The sequence below is a fragment of the Vipera berus genome, assembly GCF_964194415.1.
Source record: "Vipera berus genome assembly, chromosome: Z".
Classification (NCBI taxonomy): domain Eukaryota; kingdom Metazoa; phylum Chordata; class Lepidosauria; order Squamata; family Viperidae; genus Vipera; species Vipera berus.
Window position 1 is genome coordinate 50,626,970 of NC_138205.1, and position 27,003 is coordinate 50,653,972.

Genomic DNA, 27,003 nt, shown 5'->3' on the forward strand with positions numbered 1-27,003 from the left:
TATAGTCTAAACCATGATTTGTTCTCTACATGTCCTTAAACTAGATAAAGAAAGTCAAGACATTATGCAGAAATACTGAACCTTCAAAGGGATTCACCAGCTTTTAAGCACCACTATAAATATTTCTATCATGAAGCTGGCACTTGTAAATATGAAAGTTCAATGATGCTGCTTTCAATAATTTTGGAGAAAGACTTTCTATGGCAATAGGTTTCATGGTAGTATCAAGGCTTAGAAAAGAAAAAGTTGCTGGGCAGCAGTGGAATAGAAGATCTAGTCTCAACCAAAAGAATTCAAGGGCCTTTCACAAGGCTCTGAGAAGTAATGGAAGACATATCACAAAAAAAAAACCAGAACAGGATAGGAAGAGCAAGATGAAAAGATACAGCAAAATACTTGTTTTGCTATTATTATCAGAGAGAAAAAATGCTTATATACTAAGTCTCTAAAGAGATGTGAAGAAGTTGTACAGCCACCTAGAGATTATAGGTTCCAAAATGAGATTTTTCCTTCCAAGAGATGAACCATCATTTTTCTCTTCTCTGAGTAGGACAAAGGTAAAAGCTGGAATTTCTTACAAAGCTCCGTTTTGTATTTCTCCACATCTCTTTAGTGGGTCGCTACCCTGCCTTCCAACTCTTCTGCTGTGATTCAGCAGTTGTGTTCTGCTCTCCTGAGCTTATTTTTGAGACTGTTCATGACAGGTACTTGTGACCCTCTCATCCCTGTTCCCCACCCCCATCCCTACCCCCCACTCCCATACTTGACAGTTTCACCATTAGTCTTGTTGTTCATTCATCTCCATATCAGATACCAGGATGTTTTTCTCAGCAGATTCACTAGGACTTGCATTGGTACGGCTATAGCGAGCACTCTCAAATGTCCCTCGTTCTGAAATCCACTTGCGCTTGTATAGATAGAAGGCAACAGCTACCAGTGCACAGAGTGCTAGAGAGGAGAGGATGACTACAACAATGGTTTTTGTGTTTTCCAGGAAAGCTGCAGTAAAAAGAGAAAGGTTAGGAGGAAAGATCCAGTATTCAAAGAAGAGTGAGCAAAATAACTGTGTATAAAACTGACCAATAACAACAACTTGATGAACACTAAGAGATGTATCACTGAAGTTGGGAGATTCCAACCCATTTAGAAACAGTGTATATTTCATCTAAATACTTTGCTTAGTCAAAGACTTTGTCAAACAATTCAAAATAGCCATAATCTGCAATTATATATAGATGTGCTAAATTTAACTTGTTCAATTATTTCTACCACTTTCTTTCAAATAATAACAGATAAAATCTAAAGGACTCTCTTCAATAGTAAATAATGCTCTACAAACTTTTTCCATACAAGGCATCATGGACTACAAACCCCACGGCAGCATCCATGCAAAATTATAAACCACATGGCTCTTACCTCCCCCCCATCACCCAAATGTGGAGAGATATCAGCATCACCTTTGGTAAAATCAATGGACTCTCCAGTCCCATTCAAAATGACCTAATCCTGATTATAATTCTCAAGTCAATGCTTTTTTCAAATCTAAGGCAGAATGTTGTTGGAGGTAAAAGAACAGGGCAGAAGACAGGATGAAGAATTAAAGAAAGTCTATTTCTGGCATGCTATCTGCCTTTGTTTTGGTTACCCAATGTAATTTAAGTAGGGGGAATTATTTATTTATTTTATTTATTTATTTTATTTATTCGGTTTATATACCGCCCTATTCCCAAAGGACTCAGGGCGGTTTACAAGGCAAAATTTAAAAACAATCCAATATAAAATTAAAATAAATTAAATTAAGTCTAGCCACAAAAATTAAATCACAATTTAAAAACATTAAACCCCTCAGTCCAGACCAGATAGCTCAAAGAGCCAGGTTTTTAGGTCCCGGCGAAATGAATGAAGGTCGGGGGCAGTCCGGAGTTCCGTTGGCAGTTGATTCCATAGGGCAGGCGCGCCCACAGAGAACGCCCTCCCCCTGTGGATCGCCCGTCGGCAATCCTTGACCGGCGGTACCCTGAGGAGGCCCTCCCTGTGGGAGCGCACAGGACGATGGGAAATTGACGCTGGCAGCAGGTGTTCCCTTAGATAATCCGGGCCCATGCCATTTAGGGCTTTATAGGTCATCACCAGCACCTTGAATCTCACCCGGAGGGCAACCGGAAGCCAATGCAGCTCGCGGAGAAGAGGTGTTACATGGGAGTATCGGGAAACTCCCATCACAACTTGCGCGGCTGCATTCTGCACCAGCTGAAGCCTCCGAGTGGTCCTCAGGGGCAGCCCCATGTAGAGAGCATTGCAGTAGTCTAGCCGGGAGGTCACGAGCGCATGGGTGACTGTGTGTAGGGCATCTCGGTCCAGATAGGGCCGTAACTGGCGCACCAGGCGAACCTGGGCAAAAGCCCCCCTGGCCACGGCTCCTATATTATCTTCCAAACTGAACAACCTTCTTCAAATACTTGCCATACCCACAGTGAAGAATATATATATATTATTAGTTTGATTTACCTTTGTTTTTTATTCAGTTTGAGCACTCATATGCAAAGCCTAATTAGATCAACTTTCACCCTCTTAATTTCAACAGTGGTATTAAAAGGTCCGTTGGGTTAGGCAACTCAACTGAGCTATAAAGGGGCAAAGCATACCTGATTTGGAGATAGAGCTTCCTTTCACTGCAATGGAAAATACAAAGAAATAATGTCAGCTTCCTGTCCCAATAACATTTGACCTACCTCTCCAAAGCTGTTCAAGCTATTCCATAATGACTCATATTCTGCTGCAGCATCTCCTGAATTGTGATCAAATATTCCTTGGTTTCAAACTACGTATCTCCAATTTAGTCACATACTCACAAGGAGGTAGATCAGTTTTACATGTAGTGCTCTTAATTTTTGTCCATCATAATATTAAATAAAATAATAGTTTAATTAATCCAACTTAGAAAAATGTGAACATACGCAAACCTTTCTAGATTCCTACAATGCTTAGACAGAATGGAAAAGATTATGTGCAATCCACTTGCTGTCTCCTCTTTATCTAATAAGGGTTTCTCTTTTAACTCTTTCATTTTGCCTCTTAAAGAATTCCATAAACCTGCAGAATACTGTAGATTCTTTCCAATTACAGAACCAATTCTAACTTAAGGCTACCACAAACCAACCACAATTTACAGGAAAGTATATAACCCAAATAATTCTTGTCTAAACCAATCGGCTACTTATCTGCCCACTGGCCCAAATTCTCCCTGACTCCTCAAATTCATCCGTATGTCTTCATGAAAATATTTGCTTCTCCCCCATAAAAACAGATCGTTCCAACCATAAAATGGTATCTGTTATAATTTGCTCTTGTCCTAAAACAGATGGATGGGTAAGAACTTCCAGCTCCTGTTTGCATCCTCTAATGCTGCAGTTCACCTTAGGGCCATTAAAAGCCTACTCTGATTTTATCTCCACAAACTTAATTCATTTCCTTACCTCGAGCTGTCTTACAGATGACTCCCATTGTTATATTTGAACAAGAGCCCAGACGCCATACCCCATTGCTGCTCTGGATCCAATAGCAGCTATTTGGGCTGATCATGCTTGGTCCTGTGTCATGTTGTCCCCAGTTAGAATAGTTTACAGCTGTGCTGTCATGCCAAACAAGTGTGCCCCCTGTGCAGAAGGGAGAAACATGCTTTGTGTGATTAATGAAAGAGCCATTCTAGAGTAATACATGAGAATCTCCTCAGACCACCAAATGTTGGAAAGCAGCAAAAAGCAGTAGCGTAGTCATTAAAGCATTTGACCAGGACTGGGGATGCACCACCCACACCCAGTCACTTTTTGTCAACCCAGCCAAGTTCACAGGTTTATTTTTGTGGGAGAAAAAGTAAAGAAAGATCCCAAACCACCTTTGGAGAAACAATGGGATATAAAGCTAAAAAGTACACTGTCAAAGTGTACTTTCAGAGAATGACTCTCCAGCAAAGCACATTGCTACAAATCAATTTCAAAGTTACCAAAGTTGTCTAAGTGCTAAACTGTAAAGCAGTCTCTCAATTCTGCTTGATTTACCTTTAGGATTAAAGGACATCCCCAGCCATACTCCTTTGGCTTGGCTCTCATAAACTTGTAGATGTTGCCAAATAAAGATATTCTCCATCTCATCTAGAATGGACAGCATCATACCTCCAACTGTGGAGAATAGAAGAGATGCAACAGCCTGAAAAATTACAGAACATTTTACACCTCACAGAGAGAGAGAAGCTTTGCCATAGTTCAGAGGCCCTTAAATTACACAATTATCCTCATATGAAGGATATTCACCAGAATAAATACGCAATATATTTTACAATTGTGTTTTTAATTCTAGAATATATTGCATATCTATTCTTGTGAATAAATGCATTTGATAAATTTCTGTAAGACTCAAGTTTACAAGAAACACAACTTCACATACATGGGTATCTGCTGGGAGTGTAAAACTCTTCAAAATGGCAGCATCATAATCGATGCTCTACCTCTTTTATATGTGTGTTTGACATCACAGCAGATACAAAAGGAAGGGATTTTAGTCAAGATGTCATATTTACCATCCTGCAGATTTTGATTTTTTTTAAATTGTCAAACTTATATGCCATCTATCTCATCACAGCCAACTCTAAGCAGTGTACAAACATTCGATACAAATACCATATATAATTTCTTTTAAAAATAGAGACCATAAATTTAAAATACAGTTAAAATTAAATTGACCAAGATGGAGAGGAATGGAGCAACTGAGACTTATTGGGGTCAGTTGGCAGTGGCAGGTCTTCAGGCCCTTTCAGAAAGTTGAAATGGTAAGTACTGATCTCACCTGGGGGGAACAGTATTCCAGAGAAATGGCCCTTTCTCTGGGACCTTGCCAGCCAGAATTCCTTAACTGCAGGGTCCGTAGTAGTAGTATTGTGACAGCATGGATGGATAGGCTAATCTCATCAGGATGAAATGATTCCTCAGAAAACCTGAATCTGGATTTTCACCACTCCATCCCACCAAGCAACTGCATATATGCTATTTATTCACCCATCCATCCATCTCATTTGTATTCCACCTCTATTATTTTTACAAATAATTCAAGGTGGCAGACATATCCAGAACACTTTCCTCCTCCTATATTCCCCAGAACAACCACCTTATAAGGTGAATTGGGCTGAGAGAGCGTGACTGGCCCAAAATCATCCAGCTGGCTCACAGTTTTCCATGTTCTAGTTGGAAGCCACCGGGAGTCACTTGGAAGTGAGATTCATTTATTTATTTATTTATTTATTTTATTACATTTATATACCGCCCTTTCCCGAAGGACTCAGGGCGGTTTACAGGGTAATTAAAAACCAGATACAAAAGTTAAAAACAAGTTTAAAAAAAATTACATTTGTCCCTGTATAAATAAAACCCCAATTAAAATAAGATTAATCCTCAGCCTAGGCCAGAGAGCTCAAAGAGCCAGGTCTTCAGGTCCCGGCGGAATGAACGGAGGTCGGGGGCAGTCCTCAGCTCCACTGGCAGCTGGTTCCAAAGGGCAGGCGCCCCCACTGAGAAGGCCCTATCCCTGGGTGTCGTCCACCAGCAATCTCTTACCGGTGGCACCCTGAGAAGACCCTCCCGGTGGGAGCGCACTGGACGAAGGGAACTTGATGCCGGCAGCAGGTGTTCCCTCAGATATCCTGGACCCAAGAGATGGGCAGCAAACAAATGTAATAAATAAATGCATGCATACATAAATACATTACTTAGCTGTAATCCTTAAAAAGAAATCCTGTTACCAATTTTACAAAATAGGATTGCTTGGAGGCCCAGAGTGTGCTTCCAAAAATCTTCCTCTTTGATCTGGACTGAATCAGATATTTTTTATTTGCTTCAAGCTGCCCAGTTGTAAGAAACAGATGCAGAAATCTGTAGGGAAGATGCTGAAGGCCCTGCTTGTAACTTAACCTGCTCTTTTTAGCTATTATCAACTGCTTATCTGCACTGAATTCCCTTCTAAAGTAACTGAGAAATGCAAACTGTCCAGGAGAGATGCTTCACAAGAAGCAAAAAAGTATCAGAACTTGCATGAAAGAGACAAAAACAGACTTCCGGTTTGCCATGCAGCTACCATGGACATGCGGAAGATGAGTATCGTCTTGCCCATCCAGTTTCGCATTGCTGGGGGAGCCTGAAAAGGGTTGAAAGTCACTCCATAAAGGAGACCAGCAAGGAGGGGCCCTCGCTGGATCGTGGGAGAGTGGCAACTCTCCCGCTAGAGCTGGCGATTCCCTCCAAACCAGCGGACAAAAGGCCGACCATAGAGATATGGTCCGTCACACCTACCATCTGGCAACTCTAAAGCAGTGTGGAAGAGACTGAGTGAGATCTACCTCTTTTACACCCTAATTACTTACTTACCTGCATAAACTGCTAAAGTACTTTCCCCCCTGTTGTGAGGGAAGGGAGATTTTAGCCCTCTCTCCATAAACAGCGGCAAATGACTACCCAGGGGAGTTTAAAACGTTGAAAAAATTATTGTTGTTAGTTGCGAAGTCATGTCCAACCCATCACGACCCCATGGACAACGTTGCTCCAGGCCTTCCTGTCCTCTACCATCTTCTGGAGTCCATTTAAGCTCACGCCTACTGCTTCAGTGACTCCATCCAGCCACCTCATTCTCTCTTGTCCCCTTCTTCTCTTGCCCTCAATCTTCCCCAGCATTAGGCTCTTCTCCAGTGAGTCCTTCCTTCTCATTAGGTGGCCAAAGTATTTGAGTTTCAACTTCAGGATCTGGCCTTCTAAACAGCAGTCAGGGTTGATCTCCCTTAGGACTGACCGGTTTGATCGCCTTGCAGTCCAAGGGACTCGCAGGAGTTTTTCCAGCACCATAGTTCAAAGGCCTCAATTCTTTGGCGCTCAGCCTCTTATGAAAAAATACTGGGATCCTAATTAGAACTTTACTTCCTAAAACTGGTGGATTATAAGATTTTTAATTTTCTACTCTTTATTTTTTTCTGATTTTTATTCTTTATTTTTACTGAAGATCTGGGTTTTTTTCTTTTAAAATAGAAGAAAAAACTGAAAAGATCAAAATAACCATATGGTGACATTATGTGGCTAAACTTGAAATTGCAACCTGTTATTGTTTAAGAGAGACTTGTTGACAACTTAGAAAATAGATAAGATACAAGCAACCTTGAAACACCAGCTGCAAGAAATTCAGCTCTGCTTCTCACTTAGTGGACTTTTTGACTGTAAGCTTTTAGTTTAATATACCACAATGGAAGAAGAACAGGAATGGACTTTTTCTATAGAAGAAGATCAGAAACAAATTCTTTGCATGTTAAAAGCGATTGTTCAAACTCTTCTCACAGCTGGTGATGAAATAAGAAATGGCAGGAAAAAACAAGAAAGCAGTCTGCAAACTCAAATTATGACTACAACTAAAGAATTATTTATACAGAATTCTACAGAAAAAGTTGAACAATCAAATACTATGACAGAAGATTTAACTATTCAACAAATACAGATGATGGAAGATACAGAAAAGAAATTGATAAAAGAGAAAAAAGAAAGGACTTTCTTTATAAATCTGAAGCAACCTGAGGATCAAAAAGAAAAACAGATGAAAGAGAAGATAAACATTTCGGGACAACCACATTGAGAGGGAAAATCAAGGAGATGACCTGGTAGATCTGCTAGTCTGCTCAAAAAAATGGCAATTGGATGGTCTTTTCAATGCCAAACAATAGCTACAACAATACAAGGAGATCTGTTTGATGATTTAAAAGCAGAGACACGGAAGATGATTTGGCAAAGAAAGAAAGCTAGAATAAGACTGAAAAGAAACAGGGTTGTGATTTACACATGGGATTTATAATAGAATATACTTAAATAGATAAGATATGTATTCTGAACATAAGACACTGTAATGACTTGAAATAAAGAAAATTTTGGTCAAACAAAATTTAGTATAAATACTAAAATAAGAACATTATATTGTGTTATTAATTTGTTGAGGTAGATGGTAAGAATCTATATATAAGATGTATATCCTATAGACTTTGTGAGTAATTGTGATAAAGAATTAAAGGGAGACTGATATGCATTTCAAACTTATTTTTCTCATCAGTCAGCCATACCCTTCTGAGATTTGTCCCATGTTTGGGGCCTAGCAAGGTAATCTAAATACTAAACAAACATTTAACACATATCTCCCTTGCTTCTCAGCTAACAAAGCGAGAAAGAACCAGTGGCCTAAAGGTTAGAACAATTGCCTAAGGTGCAATTGGCCCAGGTTTGAATCTCAGAACGGTATGGCTGACTGATGAGAACAAATAAGTTTGAAATGCATATCAGTCTCCCTTTAATTCTTTGTTAGCAATCAAAAAAAATTTTTTACACAAATATGAGCTGTCATGCTGTGACTACTGCCTGTTGATGGCCTTGGGTTAGGCTGAAACAGGAAATAAAATTTGTCCCATGTTTGGGGCCTAGCAAGGTAATCTAAATACTTAACAAACATTTAACATACATACATACATACATACATACATATATGAATCTCCAACCTAAATAAGAAGACTGCACCAAAATAAAACACAATAGGAAGTAAACAGCTTCTTAAAAGAAGACCTCATATATGAACAAAAAGAAGACAATTGATACATCCAAATGGTACACAATTGGGAACAAAAAATTGACCCTATACATGAACCTAAAAAGGAAGACCGATGGAAATATGCCACTTTCAGAAGAAAACAGCAATCATGAGCAAAGACCCTACTACCATGTTTCCCCAAAAATAAGACGCACCCAGAAAATAAGCCCTGGCATTATTTTTAGTGTGCACCTAATATAAGCTGTACCCCAAAAATAAACCCTAGATAAGAGCCTGCCCACTTCATCACACCATCTGGTTGCTCGCTGCCACAATGGGACAGGAGGCTGTGCAATGCTCTAGTGCCCCTGCCATGAGGTGAAGCAAGACAGAGGGGGGGGTGGAGCTGCCCCATGCCCCTGCACACCTTAGGGCCCCCACAGCCAGACCACTCACCGCTCAGCGACCTACCCCCGCCTGCTCAATGACGCCCTGCCCCTGCTTTGCCCCCTCCCACCCTGCTCCCCATTCACTGCCTATATTGTATGCTTTCAATGGCAGCAGCTCTGGAGGCCGGTGGTAGGCTCTCTGCATCATCCTAGGGCCGAGAGTTTCAACCATCTGGCCCACTTCCTGGCTCTGCCCACACAGCCATGGGATAGTTATACCAGGGCTGGCAATGGGGGCAGTCTGAAGACCACGCTGCTGTGACTCCAGCCACAGAAAGCCTACTACTGGCCTCTAGAGCTACCGACATTTAAAGCATACAATACTGGCGGCGAGCAGGCAGCAGGCAGTGCAAGGCAGCACCACAGTACCCAAGTGGCAGGCGAAGGAGGCAACCACTGCCAACAGGCAGGTGATCTGCAGGGCGGGGCAAAGCAGGGCAGCGGTGGATGTGACTGTTGTGTACCGGTGCTGGAGGCCTTTCACCGTCATTGCCCACTAGCTCTCAAATGGTGGAGGGGGACTGGGTAAGGGGGCCAAGCCTCTCCCACCCACCCTCCATAGCAAGGCAGTCCAGCTCAGGAGGGTAGTGAAAGGAAAGAGGCGGGGAGGCAGCTGGGTCACTGAACAGGTGGTCACATCTCAGGGCTACGGGGGTCCTGAGACGTGACTGTTCTACCCACCACCTACCTCACCTCACAGCGGTAGCACCAGCAGCACCCTTTGCCTGCCAGACATCCACCGAAGCCACACAGGGCAGGGGAGGCGCACGCCACCCGGTCCTTCAACTGCTCCCACCTGTCTGTGCTGCTCTCGTTGCCTGAAGGGCATGTTCTGCTGGCACTGTCCTGGGAAGCCCTGTAAGATATTGCAGCCGCAGGCAAGCATAGGTGCAAGATACGTGGGGCAGCTCCATCCCCCACCACCTGCCTCACCTCACCTCGTGGTGGCATCTCCCACTCACCTGTGCTTCGCACCCTGAGTGTGCTGGCCAAGAGGTTGGTGGGCTGCAGCTACTGCAGGACACCTTCAGCCCCCACACACTCACCACCTCCTAGAAAAATAAGATCCCTCAAAAATGAGCCTTAATGGGTCTTTTGGATCAAAAATAAATATAAGACCCAGTCTTATTTTCAGAGAAACACAATATCTTCCCTAGCCCACTCCAATGAAGCCCCTCTGGAACTGAACAATCGCTTGCATAGCCTCCGCAGAAAGAAAAAATACATACACCTATAAAAGAGGAGTCACCAATAGTTTCTAAAAAGCATTCCTGTGAAAAGGAAGAATAGTCTCCCAGACTTCCCAAGGAAAAAAAGGAAAATATTGGTGATACGAGATTCAATTTTGGGGGGAAAAGAAACTATAGTCTGCAGACTGAACAGTCAATCTAGGGAGGTATGTTGTCTTCCTGGAGCAAAAACCAAAGATGTAACTGAGAATCTTACTAAAATAATCAACCCCACAGATTATTACCCCTTTATTCTTGGTGACCAATGACATAACAATGACTCTAAAAACAATAACGAGATTATGAACAGCTAGGGAAGGCAGTTAAAGAATTGGGAGCCCAAGTGGTCTTTTCATCTATACTTCCAACAAAAGGCCAACATCCAATGAGGGAGCAAAGGATTTTAGGAAAAAAAACACACTGGCTTAAAAACTGGTATAATTAAGAGAACTTCAATTTCCTAGACCATGGTCTGCCTTACGTACATGAAGGGCTATTGGGAAGGGATGGAGTGAACCTCACAAGAACTGAAAAGAATATATTTGGAAAACGACTGGTTCATCTTATCAGAAGGGCTTTAAATTAAAATTGAGGGGGGAGGGAATCAATCTTCAAGACCTTTAGAACCTAATTCTAAGCAAAAACTACTAGATAACCAATCATATAAGGAGGTAGGGAGTAAAGAGAAAGAAGAAGGGAAAATACAATGAAGTAGACAGTGATGGAAAGGATGGAAAGCAGATACAAAGTAGGAGATATAAGAATCATACTCAGGACCCATAAAGGACTCAAATGCCTATACATGAATGTTCGAAGTTTAGGAAACAAACAAGGTGAACCTGAAGTACTAGCACATGAAGGTAAATATGATATAGTTGCCATTACTGAAACATGGTGGGATAAAACTCATGACTGGAATGTACTGATGGAAGGATACAAACTATTCAATAGAAACAGATTTAACAAAAGAGGAGGTGGAGTTGCATTATATATAAAATATCATTACATCTCTACAGAAATCCACAAAACCAAGGATGAAAACCTCCTAGAATCCATATGGGTCAATATAAAAGGAAAAAAGAAGGACATTGCTATAGGCATATACTACAGGCACCCAACCGAGCAGAAGGAATAGATGACGTTTTTGTTAAACAATTAACAAATGTACATAGGAAATATATCACAGTAGCAATGGGAGACTTTAACTACTCTGATATCAACTGGGAGACAGACTCTGCAGCCACAGGGAAATCAAACAGATTCCTAACCAACCTAGCTGATAACTTTGTCATCCAAAAGATAGAGGAGGGAATTAGAGGAAAAGCTATATTGGACCTAATTCTTACTAACAGAGGTAGTTGAAGTTGCCAGAACTTTGGACAAGAGTGACCATGTCAAATTGGAATTCAATATAATGCAAACACATGCCATAGAATATAATCCAGCCAGTGTCTTAAACTTCAAAAGAGCTGATTTTAACAAACTCAGAGAGAGTATAAGAAAAAAAATCCATGGATGAAAATCCTAAAGGGGAAAATAACTCAAGAAGCGTGGGAAACTCTGAAAAATATTATCATAAAAGCCCAGTCCAGCACAATACCACTGAAAAAGAAAAACAAGAAATCCAAGAAGAAACCAGCATGGTTGCACAAAGATTTATCTGGCAAACTGAAAGACAAAAAGGACAAGTACAAAAAACGGAAAGAGTGACACATAACTAAGGAAGAGTATCAGCAGATAGCCTGAATCTGCAAAGATGAAGTCAGGAAAGCAAAGGCTCAGAATGAACAAAGACTTGCAACAAAAGTCAAAGATATTAAAAAATAGTTTCTTTCAACATATAAATAACAAGAAAAAGTCAAGGAAACAGTAGGGCCACTTAAAAGAGAAGATGACAAGGAAGTAACACACATAGTAGAAAGCACAGCAACAAGACCCAAAGGTGCTTTTCAAAAGCCAACTGGACTTTTTTAATTATTTCCTTTGAAGGTATTGCTTCTCATCCAAGAAGTCTCCTCAGAACTGAAGAACCTTCTTGGATGAGAAGCCAAATATCTTCCAAGAAAAAAAACCCCTCCCAGAATTCTGAAGAACTGAAGAAGTTTCTTGGATGAGAAGTGAAACGTCTTCAAAGAAAAAACAAGAAAGCCCAGTTGCCTTTTGAAAAGCACCTTTGAAACAACCATGGCCTGAATGACTGAGAATCTCCATAGACAAGTTCTAGGACATTATTTGAAGGGATCAAAAAAGCAATATTGTAAAAGTACAGGGAAGGGATATGGAGTTGGATGTCTATGGAGATTCTCAGTCATCCAGGTCATGGGTGTCCCAAGGGTGCTTTTTCAAAAGGCAACTGGACTTTCTTGGTTTTTCCTGGAGTAACAGGCAGCAGAGAGAAAGCAAAACTGCTTAACTCATTCTTTCCATCAGTCTTCACACAAAAAAGGCCCAATCTACCAAAAACCTAACTGTAAAAGACAGACTAGAAATAAAAATCACAATAAGCAAGAAAATGGTTAGAGAACACCTATCTGATCTTCACAAATATAAATCACCGGAACCTGATCAATTATATCCCAGAGTTCTGAAGGAACTGGCAGATGTTATTTCAGAACCATTGTATCTTTAAAAAATCCTGGAACACGGGGGAACTACCAGAGAATTGGGAAAGACCTGACATGGTTCTCATCTTCAAAAAAGGGAAAAAAACCCAGGAAACTACAGACAAATCAGCCTAACATCAATACATAGAAAGGTCCTGGAAAAGATAATAAAAAACAGATCTGTGAACATCTAGAAACAAATAAAGTTATAACTAGAAGCCAGCAAGGGTTTGTTAAAAATAGATCATGCCAAAGCAATCTGACTTCATTCTTTAACAAAGTGACTAAATTAGTAGACCAGCAAAATGCTGTGGACATAATATACTTAGAATACAGCAAGGCATTCAACAAAGTAGACCAGAATCTACTTCTTGGTAAGCTAGAAAAATGTGAGAGGGCTTTTCAACCTTTTTACCCATTGTACCACTTTTAGGATATGGTAACATCTGAGTACCACCAGTCGCCTAGGAAGGTGTCAAAAACCTGATGATCAAAAAAAAAAAGTGATGAAGTACAGGTAGTCCTCAACTTACAACAGTTCGCTTAGTGACAGTTCAAAGCTACAATGAATGACACTGAAAAAAGTGCCCCCCAAGCCACAGCCAAGCAAGATACCTGCCTGCCCGCCTGGCGGTGCTCTTCTTCCTGTCCGAGGTTTTCATTGTTGTGAGCATTTCTATTAAGGATTGGCAGCGGGGGTGGGGTGGGTGGCGTTTGGTTTTTATTCCCCCCTCTGCTGGGTGGTTGCAGCAGGGTTTGGTCACTTCACATGACACTGGGACACTGTGACCATCATAAATATGAATCAGTTCCCAAGCATCTGAATGTAAATCACAAGACCCTGGAGATGCTGCAACATTCCAGCTGATCAGTGCTGGAATGGACCCTGGTGCTGACCCTGGTGCTTCTGCTGAGCCTTGACAGCCCTGCAGCTCCAGCCATCTCTCGCTCAGGCTTGTGTGGTACTGCCACCAGTTCAGCTCATTCCCCTCCCCCACTACCATTTTTCTAGGATGGTCATGTAACACCTGCCAGGTGTCAATGTACCATAGGTGGTACCCGTACTACTCGTTGAAAAGCCCTGAGATAGACATCACTACCAGATGGATTTGTAACTGGCTGACAAACTGTACTCAATGAGTAGTTCATCTCTATGGAGGAAAGTAAGCAGTAGGATACCACAAGGTTCTGTCTTAGACCCAGTGCTCTTCAATATTTTCATAAATGACTTAGATGAGGGAATAAAAGGGGAACTCATCAAATTTGCAGATGACACTAAACTGGAAGGAATAGCCAACACTCCAGAAGACAAGCTCAGGATCCAAAAAGATTTTGACAGACTTGAACAATGGGCCCTATCCAGCAAAATGAAATGTAATGTGGAGAAAGGCAACATTTTACATTTAGGCAGGAAAAAAAATCAAAGGTTTAAATACAGATTAGGTGAGACCTGGCTCAAAAACAGCAAATGTGAAAGGAACTTGGAGTCCTAGAGGACAATCACCTGACTATGAGCCAGCAGTGTGCAGCAGCAGCCAAAAAAGCTAATACAATCCTGGATTGTATAAACAGAGGTATAGAATCAAGATCACATGAAGTATTAGTACCGCTTTATAAAACCCTACTGGAATATTGCAACCAATTTTGGTCACTGTACTACAAAAAAGATGTTGAGACTTTGGAAAAAGTACAGAGAAGAGCAACTAAGATGATCAAAGGCCTGGAGATTAAAACATATGAAAAATGGCTGTAGAACTTGGGTTTGGCTAGTCTAAAGAAAAGAAGAAATAGGGGTGACAGATAGCAGTATTCCAGTATTTGAGGGGCTGCCACAAAGAAGAGGGCACCAAATTATTCTGCAAAGCACCAGAGGGCAGGACAGGAAACAATGGTTGGAAACTGATAAAAGTGAGAAGCAACCTGAAGTTAAGGAGAAACTTCCTAACAGTGAGGACAATTAACCGGTGGAACAGCTTGCCTTCAGAAATTGTGGGCACTCCATCACTGGAGGTTTTAAAGAAGAGACTGGACAGTCACTTATCTGAGATGGAAGATGAGCCCCTCAGGTCGGAAGGCGTCCAATATGCTACTGGGGAAGAGCAGAGGGCTAGTACTAGTAGCGCCAGAAAGAATGAAGCGACTGGGCCAAAGCCGAAAGGACGCTCAGCTGTGGATGTGTCTGGTGGTAAAAGGAAAGTCCGATGCTGTAAAGATTTTTTCTCCATAGGAACCTGGAATGTAAGATCCATGAATCAAGGAAAGCTGGACGTGGTCAAACAAGAGATGACAAGACTGAACATCGACATCTTAGGTATCAGCGAATTAAAATGGACAGGAATGGGTGCATTTAATTCAGATGACCATCAGGTATACTACTGCAGGCAAGAATCCCTCAGAAGAAATGGAGTAGCCTTCATAGTCAATAAAAGAGTAGGAAAAGCAATACTGGGATACAATCCTCAAAATGACAGAATGATCTCAGTTCGAATCCAAGGCAAACCATTCAATATCACAATAGTCCAAGTCTATGCCCCAACTACCAGTGCTGAAGAGGATGAAATTGACCGGTTCTATGAAACCCTACAGCACCTTATAGAACTAACACCAAAAAATGATGTCCTTATCATCATGGGGGATTGGAATGGTAAAGTAGGAAGCCAAAAGATAACCGGAATAACAGGCAAGTTTGGCCTTGGAGTACAAAATGAAGTAGGGCACAGGCTGATAGAATTTTGTCAAGAGAATACGATGGTCATAGCAAACACTCTTTTCCAACAACCCAAGAGACGGCTCTACACATGGACATCACCAGACGGTCAACACAGAAATCAGATTGACTATATGCTCTGCAGCCAAAGATGGAGAAGCTCTATACAGTCAGTAGAAACAAGACCAGGAGCTGACTGTGGCTCAGACCATGAGCTTCTTGTTGCAAAATTTAGGCTTAAACTGAAGAAAGTAGGGAAAAGCACTAGGCCACTCAGGTATGAATTAAATCATATCCCTGTTGAATATACAGTAGAGGTGACAAATAGATTTAAGGAATTAGATCTGATAGACAGAGTGCCTGAAGAACTATGGACAGAGGTTCGCAACATTGTACAAGAGGTAGCAACTAAAACCATCCCAAAGAAAAAGAAATGCAAGAAAGCATTTGCAAATAGGAAGCTTTGCAAATAACTGAGGAAAGGAGGGAAGCGAAAGGCAAGGGAGAAAAAGAAAGATACGCCCAATTGAATGCAGAATTCCAGAGAATAGCTAGAAGAGATAAGAATGTCTTCTTAAATGAACAGTGCAAAGAAATAGAAGAAAACAATAGAATAGGGAGGACCAGAGATCTCTTCAAGAAAATTGGTGAGATGAAGGGAACGTTTAATGCAAAAATGGGCATGATAAAGGACCAAAATGGCAGGGACCTAACAGAGGCAGAAGAGATTAAAAAGAGATGGCAAAATTACACAGAAGAACTATACAAGAATGAGCTTAACGTCCCTGATAATCACAATGAGGTGGTCACTGACCTCGAGCCAGACATCCTAGAATGTGAAGTGAAGCGGGCCTTAGAAAAACTGAGCAACAACAAAGCTAGTGGAGGTGACAGTATTCCAGCTGAGCTATTCAAAATCTTAAAAGATGATGCAGTAAAAGTGCTACACTCAATTTGCCAGCAAATTTGGAAAACTCAACAGTGGCCACAGGATTGGAAAAGATCAGTTTACATTCCAATTCCAAAGAAAGGCAGTGCCAAAGAATGTTCAAACTATCGCACCATTGCACTCATTTCACATGCTAGTAAAGTTATGCTTAAAATCCTACAAGCTAGACTCCAGCAGTATGTGAATCGAGAACTACCAGAAGTACAGGCAGGATTTCGAAGAGGCAGAGGAACTAGAGATCAAATTGCCAACATATGCTGGATCATGGAGAAAGCTAGAGAGTTCCAGAAAAACATCTACTTTTGCTTCATTGACTATGCTAAAGCCTTTGATTGTGTGGATCATAACAAACTGTGGCAAGTTCTTAAAGAGATGGGAGTACCAGACCATCTTATTTGTCTCTTGAGAAACCTATATGTGGGCCAAGAAGCAACAGTGAGAACTGGACACGGAACCACTGATTGGTTCAAAATTGGGAAAGGAGTCCGGCAAGGCTGTATACTGTCACCCTGCCTATTTAACTTATATGCAGAGCACATCATGAGAAAGGCAGGGCTAGATGAATCAAAAGTTGGAATTAAGATTGCCGGAAGAAATATCAACAACCTAAGATATGCAGATGATACCACTCTAATGGCAGAAAGTGAAGAAGAACTAAAGAGCCTCATGTTGCGGGTAAAGAAGGAGAGTGCAAAACTTGGATTGAAACTTAACATTAAGAAAACCAAGATCATGGCATCCGGCCCTCTCAATTCCTGGCAAATAGATGAGGAAGAAATGGAGGTAGTGACAGATTTTATTTTCCTGGCTCCAAGATCACTGCAAATGGGGACTGTAGCCAAGAAATTAAAAGACGCTTGCTCCTGGGGAGGAAAGCCATGGCAAATCTAGACAGCACACTAACAAGCAGAGACATCACCCTGTCAACAAAAGTGCGTATAGTCAAGGCTATGGTCTTCCCAGTTGCAATGTATGGCAGTGAAAGTTGGACCATAAAAAAGGCTGAGCGCCAAAGAATTGAGGCCTTTGAACCCTGGTGCTGGAGAAGACTCCTGCGAGTCCCTTGGACTGCAAGACGATCAAACCGGTCAGTCCTAGAGGAGATCAATCCTGACTGCTCTTTAGAAGGCCAGATCCTGAAGCTAAAACTCAAATACTTTGGCCACCTAATGAGAAGGAAGGACTCACTGGAGAAGAGCCTAATGCTGGGAAAGATTAAGGGCAAGAGAAGAAGGGGACGACAGAGAATGAGGTGGCTGGATGGAGTCACTGAAGCAGTAGGCGTGAGCTTAAATGGACTCCAGCAGATGGTAGAGGACAGGAAGGCCTGGAGGAATGTTGTCCATAGGGTTGCGATGGGTCGGACACGACTTCGCAGCTAACAACAACAACAACAAATGCAGGAATTACATCTGAAATTTACATTAGTGGCATCAAGCCACTAATTCCCCAATAAGAATCTCACATATATCTTTTCAATATTCAGTGAGAATTTGGGAAGATATAGATGAGGCTAAGGAGATGGCAATCAAAGTGAATATTCTTTTATCTTTGGTGAGAAAGTAATAAAATATTGGAATTTTGGAAGAATGTTCTTAAAAAATGTCTGACACAAAATAATAACCATCAAATATGCTAGATATCTTTAATGGGCAGAATAAGAAATAGAAATAAGAATAAAAAATAGCATACATGTCATACCAAGGATGGGAGGATGTTATCTAACCCGTCCTTTATATAAAAAAATAGGCAGAGTGAAAAAGAGGGGATAGTTCCTCATCCTCATCTATATCTTACTACTTACTTGGGATGAGGGGCTCATGAAAAGATAATGCCACTGGATTTGGACCTCCAATGCTCTAATCCAGGGCTCTTCAAACTTGGCCCTTTTATAGACTTGTGGACTTCAACTTTGAAGTCCACAAGTCATAAAAGGGCCAAGTTTAAAGATCCCTGCTCTAATCATATGCAGCACTTCCAACAAGTAATAGTCAAAACAAACACAGACAAGAATCCATTAATTCTAGTAAAGTTCACCTTTCTGGCATTTCTTCACAGCTTCTTTCTGACCTAGAATAACTTCCATGTGGAAAGCATAGCAATGGTTTCGGAAAGGAACCCAAGAGGAATCTTCTAGTGTTTTAGGACAACTTCCATTGTAGCTCCACTTGTGTGAAGAAAGGGATCCTGAAGTAGAATACTTGGTTAGAAGAAACTTAGCAAATATTTACATTGGTTTTAGTCATTAAAAACAAATGACAAAATGATTTTTTTTCTGACCCCTTCATTAAAATTCAGGGGATGAGAGAGGAGAGTCTTTATTTCAGCACTCCCTTCTCTATCTGTATAGCTATCATACAGGTAAATTACCTGTGTTCAACTTGCAGATGGCCCCTTGAAGCTTTGTGTCGCAAGCAGCAGTTCGCCATGTTCCATCTATATCCATGTATGCACACCCCACAATTTGTTGTGGTTCTCCATCTTGCCAGTTTGTGTAGGAGACAGTCTCATCTGTAAACCATCCATAATTACGTTTCCCCTAAAAAAAGTCAATACATATAAAGTTTTGCCACACTGGACTAATCAATCTGGCTACAAAATATTTGATGTCATATATTTATAATTATGCTGTATTGAATGATCCTCACATGCACTACAGCAGACATGTCAAACACAAGGCCCGGGGGCCAGATCCAGCCCACAAAGTGGTTTCATGTGGCCCGCGAAGCCATCCTGGAAACAGTGAGGGAACGGCCCCCACTGCCTTGGCCCTGGCCCAGAGACCCTCCTTCTGCCAGAGACCCTCAGATCTGTCCCACTCCTGCCCAGACCCTCAGGCACCTTTGATGCGAACGATGTAGAGCTGGCAATGCCCACCCAGTAGGCCATACGCACTCTAGCCATGCCCACCCAGTAGGCCACGCCCACCCGGCCCCCTGAGGGCAACCGCAATGCTGATGCGGCCCTCAATGAAATTGAGTTTGACACCCCTGCACTACAGGGTCACACTGATAATAATTCTCTATAGGAAGTTTTGGAAATGTGAACCAGTCAGCATTCACTACTTCCTTATAGCTTCACCATTTGCTATTCCAGAGCAATGATTTAGCCAACACATAAACTCAGACAATGTCAGACCCCTAGATATGTTTCCATTTTTTGTATCTACTACATGCAAGGCAGGTTTGATTTACATGCTATGGTTTCCAAATATAGTTGACTCACCTCTTCATTGGACAAACCAATCCAGAGTGGGGTATGTAAACTGCTGACTACCTGAGTGAGGAAGGCCTGGGTGAATGGTTCTAGCACATTTGCTAGACTTCCATTGAGACTCTCACATAACAACACAGCTTCATGCCATTTGAGCGGCTTCATCAGGACGCGGTAAGTATTGTTAAGATATGAAAGGGTAGAGTTGAGAACAGGAGAAAAGGATGTTGAAGAAGGGTTTAGAGTAGGGTCTTGGATGTGGGGGAAGAATTTGAGAAAAAGAAAATAAAAGCTCAGTCACACTTTACAAATATAGCCTAGAGCCATTAACAAAGTAATATTGATTTTATTCAAAAATTAGTAGCAATTTGCTGAATATCAAGTAGTTTCTTAGTGTTTATTCCATTTCACTGAAAACAGTGGTTATTTTTGTGTTATTTTCTTATCATTTCTGTGAAATAGAACTTTAGTTCTTCCTGGAAGCCACTGTATAAGGATGGTGGGAGAACCAAGATATATCTATAGATACTAATTAATTTAATTCTTTAGCTAGGAAACCTCCTCGATGTAGTTTGACCAGGATAAAGCAGATGAGGATAAATGAGAGAAGAACATTAACCTCTCTATTTTACTTCTGACCCTTGTTAAAGACTGTTTTCTCATTGTTAATAAAAAACGAGGATGGATGTATCTGTTCCCTATCTTATTTGATACTTAATCAGTTGGAGTAAGGAAAACTGGATGGAACTCCTGCATCAGATACATGTTGCAGAGAGAAATCAAGGGCCATAGCATCCTGAATAAGTGCTCACCAAAACAGCATCTTCAAGACTAATGGGCTTTGGCAATAAACAAATTAAAACTCTGGAAGCATTTTTAAGACTAATCAATTTTATTGGGGCATATTCTGTGATGAGAAGCAACAGCTTTTATGAACATGCATGTAATTGATGAACAAAGTTGCTGCTCATGAAATCATATGCCTCAAGTTGGCCAGTCTTGAAGGTGCTACCAGATTCTTGTATCTGCGTTGTTGCCACAGACTAATGTAATTCTTCCTCCCTTGTGCACAACAGAAATGAATGCCACCATCCCTGGCATAAGGAATCAAAATTATCACAAGCCCACTCTGCTAAGCATAACAAGCCAATCTTATTTTCTTGCATTATTCCTCTTACCTTTGCTTCTCTGGCAGATAAAAATATGTTTCTCCTCTTGGCAGTTCCTATCATCCCAACGGCCTGTAAACAGGGAAGGGAGGCCATGCCACATTACAACGCAGTTAGTCTATGAAAAACAGAACCAGGAAAATCAAAATCATACACCTGCAATCACAATGAGAAGGTAGCTATCAAACAACATCAAGAATTGTCTAAGTGTCTGCTGGCTTATGACCATATAAATATTTATTTGATTAATGGCTTATGTCCACACTGAATTGTCCAATTCTTGTCTTACGATTATTGCAACATGTCACATATGAAATTGCTCTTGGCAAATATTACAAGTCTATAGGCAAAGCAGAACAGACAATGGGTTCCAGAGAAACACAAAAGTAAACACACTATACACTAAAACAAGTTGTGGTTTTCACATAGCTTATTATACCTGAAAAATAATCATATTGTGGAATAAATACGTGTGATAGCTTAGTATACCCAATATGCTGAACCAGTAACCTGATTCCTGCAGTACGTAAAAACCACAAACTATCCTATTCAATTTTAGTTCATGCCACATGAACTTAGCCAAGCTGCTACTTCATCTTTACCAAACTTTGGAACTCACTGCTACTGATAGTAGTCTTCGGCTTAAGATCACAATTGGGCCTCGGATTTCGGTTGCAAGTCATTTTGGTAGTTAAGTTAGGTGCCCATATAACCATTTAATTCTACAACTGCAATCCCAACACTTTCAGTTGTAGATACTAAGTGACTACATTGGTCATTAAATAGACAGAGGAGAATAAAAGAATAACAGAGTTGGAAGGGGTCCTGGAAATCTTCTAGTCCAAGTCACTGCTAAAGCAGGAGACCTTATACCATTTCAGAAAAATGGCTGTCCAATCTCTTCTTAAAAAGAAAGAGCTGCCTGCCAAAAGAGGGAAAAAGAGAATTCCTGCATTGGGTCATGCAAACAAAGATACCAAAAATTCAAGTTTTGTTTCTTCGGCCCACTACAGGCATTCCCCTCCTTTCCATGTGCAAGAGTGAACTGCCTCACTGGGGTGAAAAAAGGAAGAATAGAATAGAATAGAATAGAATAGAATAGAATAGAATAGAATAGAATAGAATAGAATAGAATAGAATAGAATAGAATAGAGTAGAGTAGAGTAGAGTAGAGTAGAGTAGAGTAGAGTAGAGTAGAGTAGAGTAGAGTAGGAATGGGATGGGATGGGATGGAAAGGAAAGGAAAGGAAAGGAAAGGAACGGAACGGAACAGAACAGAACAGAATAACAGAGTTGGAAGGGACCTTGGAGGTCTTCTAGTCCAACCCCCTGCTTAGGCAGTAAACCCTATAACACTTCAGACAAATGATTGTCCAATCTCTTCTTTAAAACTTCCAGTGTTGGAGCATTCACAATTTTTGGAGGCAAGTTGTTCCACTGATTAATTGTTCTAACTGTCAGAAAAATTCTCCTTTGTTCTAGGTGACTAACTCCTTGATTAGTTTCCATCCGTTGTTTCTTGTCCTGCCCTCTGGTGCTTTGGAAAATAACTTGACTCCCTCTTCTTTGTGGCAGCCCCTGAGATATTGGAATACTGCTATAATGACACCCCTCATCCTTCTCTTTATTAAACTAGACGTACCCAATTCCAGCAGCCCTTCTTTAACTGGCATGATCTGGTTTTCACAAACCCATGTTGGCTTTTGGTTATGACTTTCTTTGCCTCTAGGTGATCATTGATTCATTGCTTGATTATCTTTTCCCGAATCTTCCCAGGTATTGAGGTCAGGCTGATAGATCTGTAGTTTCCTGGATCTATTTTTTGAAGATGGGAACTACATCAGCTCTTTTCCAGTCTTCTGGTAGTTCTCCAGTGCTCCAGGATCTTTGAAATATATAGTTTAGTGGTTCTGAGATAACGTCTGCCAGTTCCTTCAGAACCTTGGGGTGTAATCCATCTGGTACTGGTGATTTGAACTTGCCTAGGGTAGACAGATGCTCACTTACCATTTTCTTGCCTATTTTAACTTGTGTTTCTAATCTGTTTTTTACGGTACTGTTTTTGATAGGTTGGACTGTTTTTCCTTTTTGGGTAAGGAGGGATGGAAAACATGACTTAAGTAATTCTGCTTTCTTCCTGTTGCTTGTCATCTTCTTGCCACTTTTTCCCACTAATGAACCAATAATTTCCTTGACTTTTTTTCTTGGTTTTTACATACTGAAAGCAGGGTTTTTTGTTTTTTTTTACTTTTGTTGCAAACCTTGGTTCATTTTGAGCCTTAGCTTTACTCACTTCATCTTTGCAGGCCCGGGCTATTTGCTGATATTCTACCTTAGTTATGTGCCCCTCTTTCCACTTTTTATACTTGTCCTTCTTGTCTTTCAATTTATCTTAAGAGTTCTTTATGTAGCCATACTGGTTCCTTTTGAAAGCTGTTATTTTTCTTCTTTGTTGGTATTGTGCTAAACTGGGATTTAAACTCTCACTTTTCAAAATTTCTTAAGCTTCCCCTTGAGGATTCTCATCCATGGAATCCTTCCCAAGCTCTCTTAAAGTCCAAGACTCCAGGCTGGCTATGTTCTATTGCTTGTGCTTGCATAACATTGAATTCCAATATTGCATGATCTCTTCCCCCCCCCCCGAGGTTTCTGTTAGTTCAACACCTTCTATCATTTCATTTCTGTTAGTGACAATTAAGTCCAATATGGCTCATCCCCTAGTTCCCTTCTCTATTTTTTGAAAGACAAAGTTGTCTGCTAGGTTTGTCATGAACCTGTTTGATCTTCCACTTTGTCTCCCAGTTGATGTTGGGGTAGTTAACGTTCCCCCATTACTATTGTGATGTGCTTTCTACATACCTTAATTAACTGACTAGCAAAAACTTCATCTATTTCCTCTGTTTGGTTGGGTGGCCTATAGTATATACCTATGCTAATGTCAATTCCCCCCTTTTATATTGACCCAGATTTATTCAAGACAGTTTTCATCATTGTTGTGCTCCATTTCTGTAGAGATGTAGTTATTTCTCATATATAGTACAACTCTTCTTTTATTTGGTCTGTTTCTTTTAAATAATTTAAACCCTTCTAGTTGTATGTTCCATTTATGGGTTTCATCTCACCAAGTTTCCACAATGGCAACTATATCATATCTGCTTTCATTTACTTGAATTTCTAATTCATCCTGTTTATTGCTCATAGTCTGTACATTGGTGTATAGACATTTGAGTCCTTTTTTGACTGACCCTGTGTTTACTTTCTATATCGGGGTCCCGAACCCCTGGTCTGTGGACCAGTACTGGACCATGGGATGCCAGCAACTGGTCCGCACAAACAGGCAAAGCCCCATCCATGAGATGCAGGCAACACACAAAACCATGCAACCTCTGGTCTACGGAAAAACCTCTCTCCATGGAACCGGTTCCTGGTGCCCAAAAGGTTGGGGACCTCTATTCTATATAACCTGTGTTGTGCCTGAGTTTCCCTACTTCCTTACCACCTGTTTGATTAGTCTTGGTATGGAACTATTATTTATTTATTTTATTTATTTATTAGTTGAATTTATATACCGCCCTATTCCCGAAGGACTCAGGGCAGTTCACAGGGCAGTTAAAACAGTACAAAAAGAGAATAAAATAGAATTAAATTAGTACAAGCCCACAATTCATAGTAACAATAAAATTAAAATTTTAAAATTAATTTAATATAATTTAATATAATTTAATTAAAATACCTTAAAATTTAAAATCCCTCAGTCCAGGCCAGACAGTTCAAACAACCAGGTTTTTAAGTCCCGGCGAAATGAGCGAAGGTCGGGGGCAGTCTGAAGCTCCATCGGCAGTTCGTTCCAAAGGGCGGGCACACTCACAGAGAACGCCCTCCCCCTGGGAATCACCCGCTGGCAATCTCTAACCAGCGGAACCCTAAGGAGGCCCTCCCTGTGGGCACGCACAGGACAATGGGAAGCTGATGCTGGTAGCAGGTGCTCCCTAAGGTAATCCAGACCCATGCCATTTAGGGCTTTATAGGTCATCACCAGCTTGATTTTGCTTGACAGCAAAATTGATATTCTTGCTGCACAAACTTCTCTCTTACATGCAGTGATAACCCTATTAATTTTAGATTGCTGGGAACACAAATGTTTTATATCAATTAACTCACTGTCCCTGTTGTTTAGTTTAAATGTTTGTCCAGAAAGTCTATGAATTTAATGTCAAGTAACTCAGACCATCTCTTTTGTACAGTCTTTCATTGGACCAGCAATAGACATCATGACTAATATAACCAAAACCTACACCACTCCTTTAGCCACACATTTAACTCCACTTTATGCTGGCCTTTTCCTTTTTTGTTCCTTATATACTGGCAAAACCTCTGAAAAAGTATGCCTACAGCTTATGCTACTAAGTTCCTGCTCCAAATTCTGGAAATCATTCTGCACAGAGAGTACATATTTTTGGGACAGATCATTCGTGTCAAGATGTACAATAGCATCCATCTCATAGTCTTTACTGGCTTTCTTGACTATCTTAAATATACCACCTCTTGTCTCTGCTAGGAGTAGCATCTGACAAACACCAGACCTCTTTCAAAACCTCCATATCCTTTCCTAAATTTACATCCTTTGTATTTGAATCACCAACCAGAATGTGGCTTCTCTTTTTGGATGCCTTGCTCTTCTTGTGTGACTAGTGTATAATACCTGATTCACACTTTCTCCTACCCAAAACAAGTAATTTGTCTCACACCATGATTGAGCTATCATCATCACAACTACCTTGACCTGCCACCTTAGTATCCCTATTAAAGTCAGCAAGGGCACTGTATCTGTTATACAAGAGATGGCAAAAGCTTTGTGTTTGTGGTTCACAGTTCTCATCCTGCCAGATCCCACGGTTGTCCATGCTGCCTTTCTCCTGCAGGATCTTTGTGGTAGAAGGGGCTGGTATAGTGTGGCAGCTCAATAGAGCATAACAGCTGAATTGTATACCTAATTTTGCTTGAAGAGCACAGACTAGAGACTCCAGATAAGCAATCTGTCCATATAGACTACTAATTTATTTTTATTTTTATTTTTTATTTTAATCCCATTTATATCCCGCCCTTCTCCGAAGACTCAGGGCGGCTTACAATTTAAGCACAAACCAATGTGCTTAGCAATAGCCTTCATTCTATGTATATGCCTGCTTATTAGGGCTTTCGCCCCCCCCCCCAAAGCGGCATTATTACAAAGTCAGCTTATTGCCCCCAACAATCTGGGTCCTCATTTTACCTACCTCGGAAGGATGGAAGGCTGAGTCAACCTTGAGCCTGGTGGGATGCGAACCTGCACTAATTACAGGCAGCTGGTGTTACTTAAGGAGCCATTAGCCCACTGCTCCACCAAGCCTCCTTACTAATTTGTTTAGGACAGTATCCAAATTTGAAAAGAGTACCCCAAAAGACAGCTGCAAAACAAGTATTGCACTGAACTAAGCCAAACATTCTGGAATAAAATAAAATTGCAATCACAGATGCACTTACCCTGAATGTACTACTGCTGTTTTAGATATTTAGTTTAGCTACCTTGCTCCACTGGATTTTGTCTCAGTCCCCCTAAACTCACAGCTAGCAACTCTTCCCAACAGCTTCTGGGAAATTCCAATGTAATGCAGGTGCAACAAGCAGCTCAGCTTTCAAGTGCTTACCTCGCTTCATTGGATGGATCTTCAGTGTTTCTGAACAGCCCTTCTTCCCTTTAGAAACTTTGTATTTGTTGGCTTTCCAAGCAGAAAGCTAGCAAATGCAAGCTTTCCTTAAATATAGAAAAGCTGGAAAAAGGATATCTACCCTTTAGAAAGATCATGTTTGCTAGCTTTCTGGCTGGAAAGGTTGGAAAGAAGCTCAGATCTTCAACATGCAAGCTTGTTTTCTCCAGCCCAGTGCCAAAGTTCTCCTCTACATGATGTATGGGGGAAACTCTGGCACTGGCTTGGAGAAAAGTTTGCATACCAAAGATCTTTGTTTCTCCACCCTTCCCTGCAGGAGTCTCCCCCACCCTCACACAGAGGGGAGGGGAAATCCTTCTGCAGTGGCAGCAGCTTGCAACT

General features: G+C 41.0%; 1 protein-coding gene across 1 annotated transcript in view; it reads right to left on the reverse strand.

Annotated features, from left to right (window-relative positions):
* Positions 1 to 768: 768 nt before the first annotated feature.
* MRC2 (mannose receptor C-type 2) overlaps positions 769 to 27,003 on the reverse strand; it is a 124,590-nt gene continuing 98,355 nt past the window's right edge. The window contains exons 23-30 of the mRNA XM_081345399.1: positions 20,924 to 21,032; positions 19,758 to 19,996; positions 18,903 to 19,071; positions 18,570 to 18,719; positions 4,059 to 4,178; positions 3,477 to 3,656; positions 2,646 to 2,672; positions 769 to 999 (exon numbers count right to left, since the gene is read on the reverse strand). Coding sequence (XP_081201525.1) covers positions 779 to 999; positions 2,646 to 2,672; positions 3,477 to 3,656; positions 4,059 to 4,178; positions 18,570 to 18,719; positions 18,903 to 19,071; positions 19,758 to 19,996; positions 20,924 to 21,032 — 1,215 coding nt within the window. The 3' untranslated portion in view covers positions 769 to 778. The remainder of the gene's footprint in view (positions 1,000 to 2,645; positions 2,673 to 3,476; positions 3,657 to 4,058; positions 4,179 to 18,569; positions 18,720 to 18,902; positions 19,072 to 19,757; positions 19,997 to 20,923; positions 21,033 to 27,003) is intronic.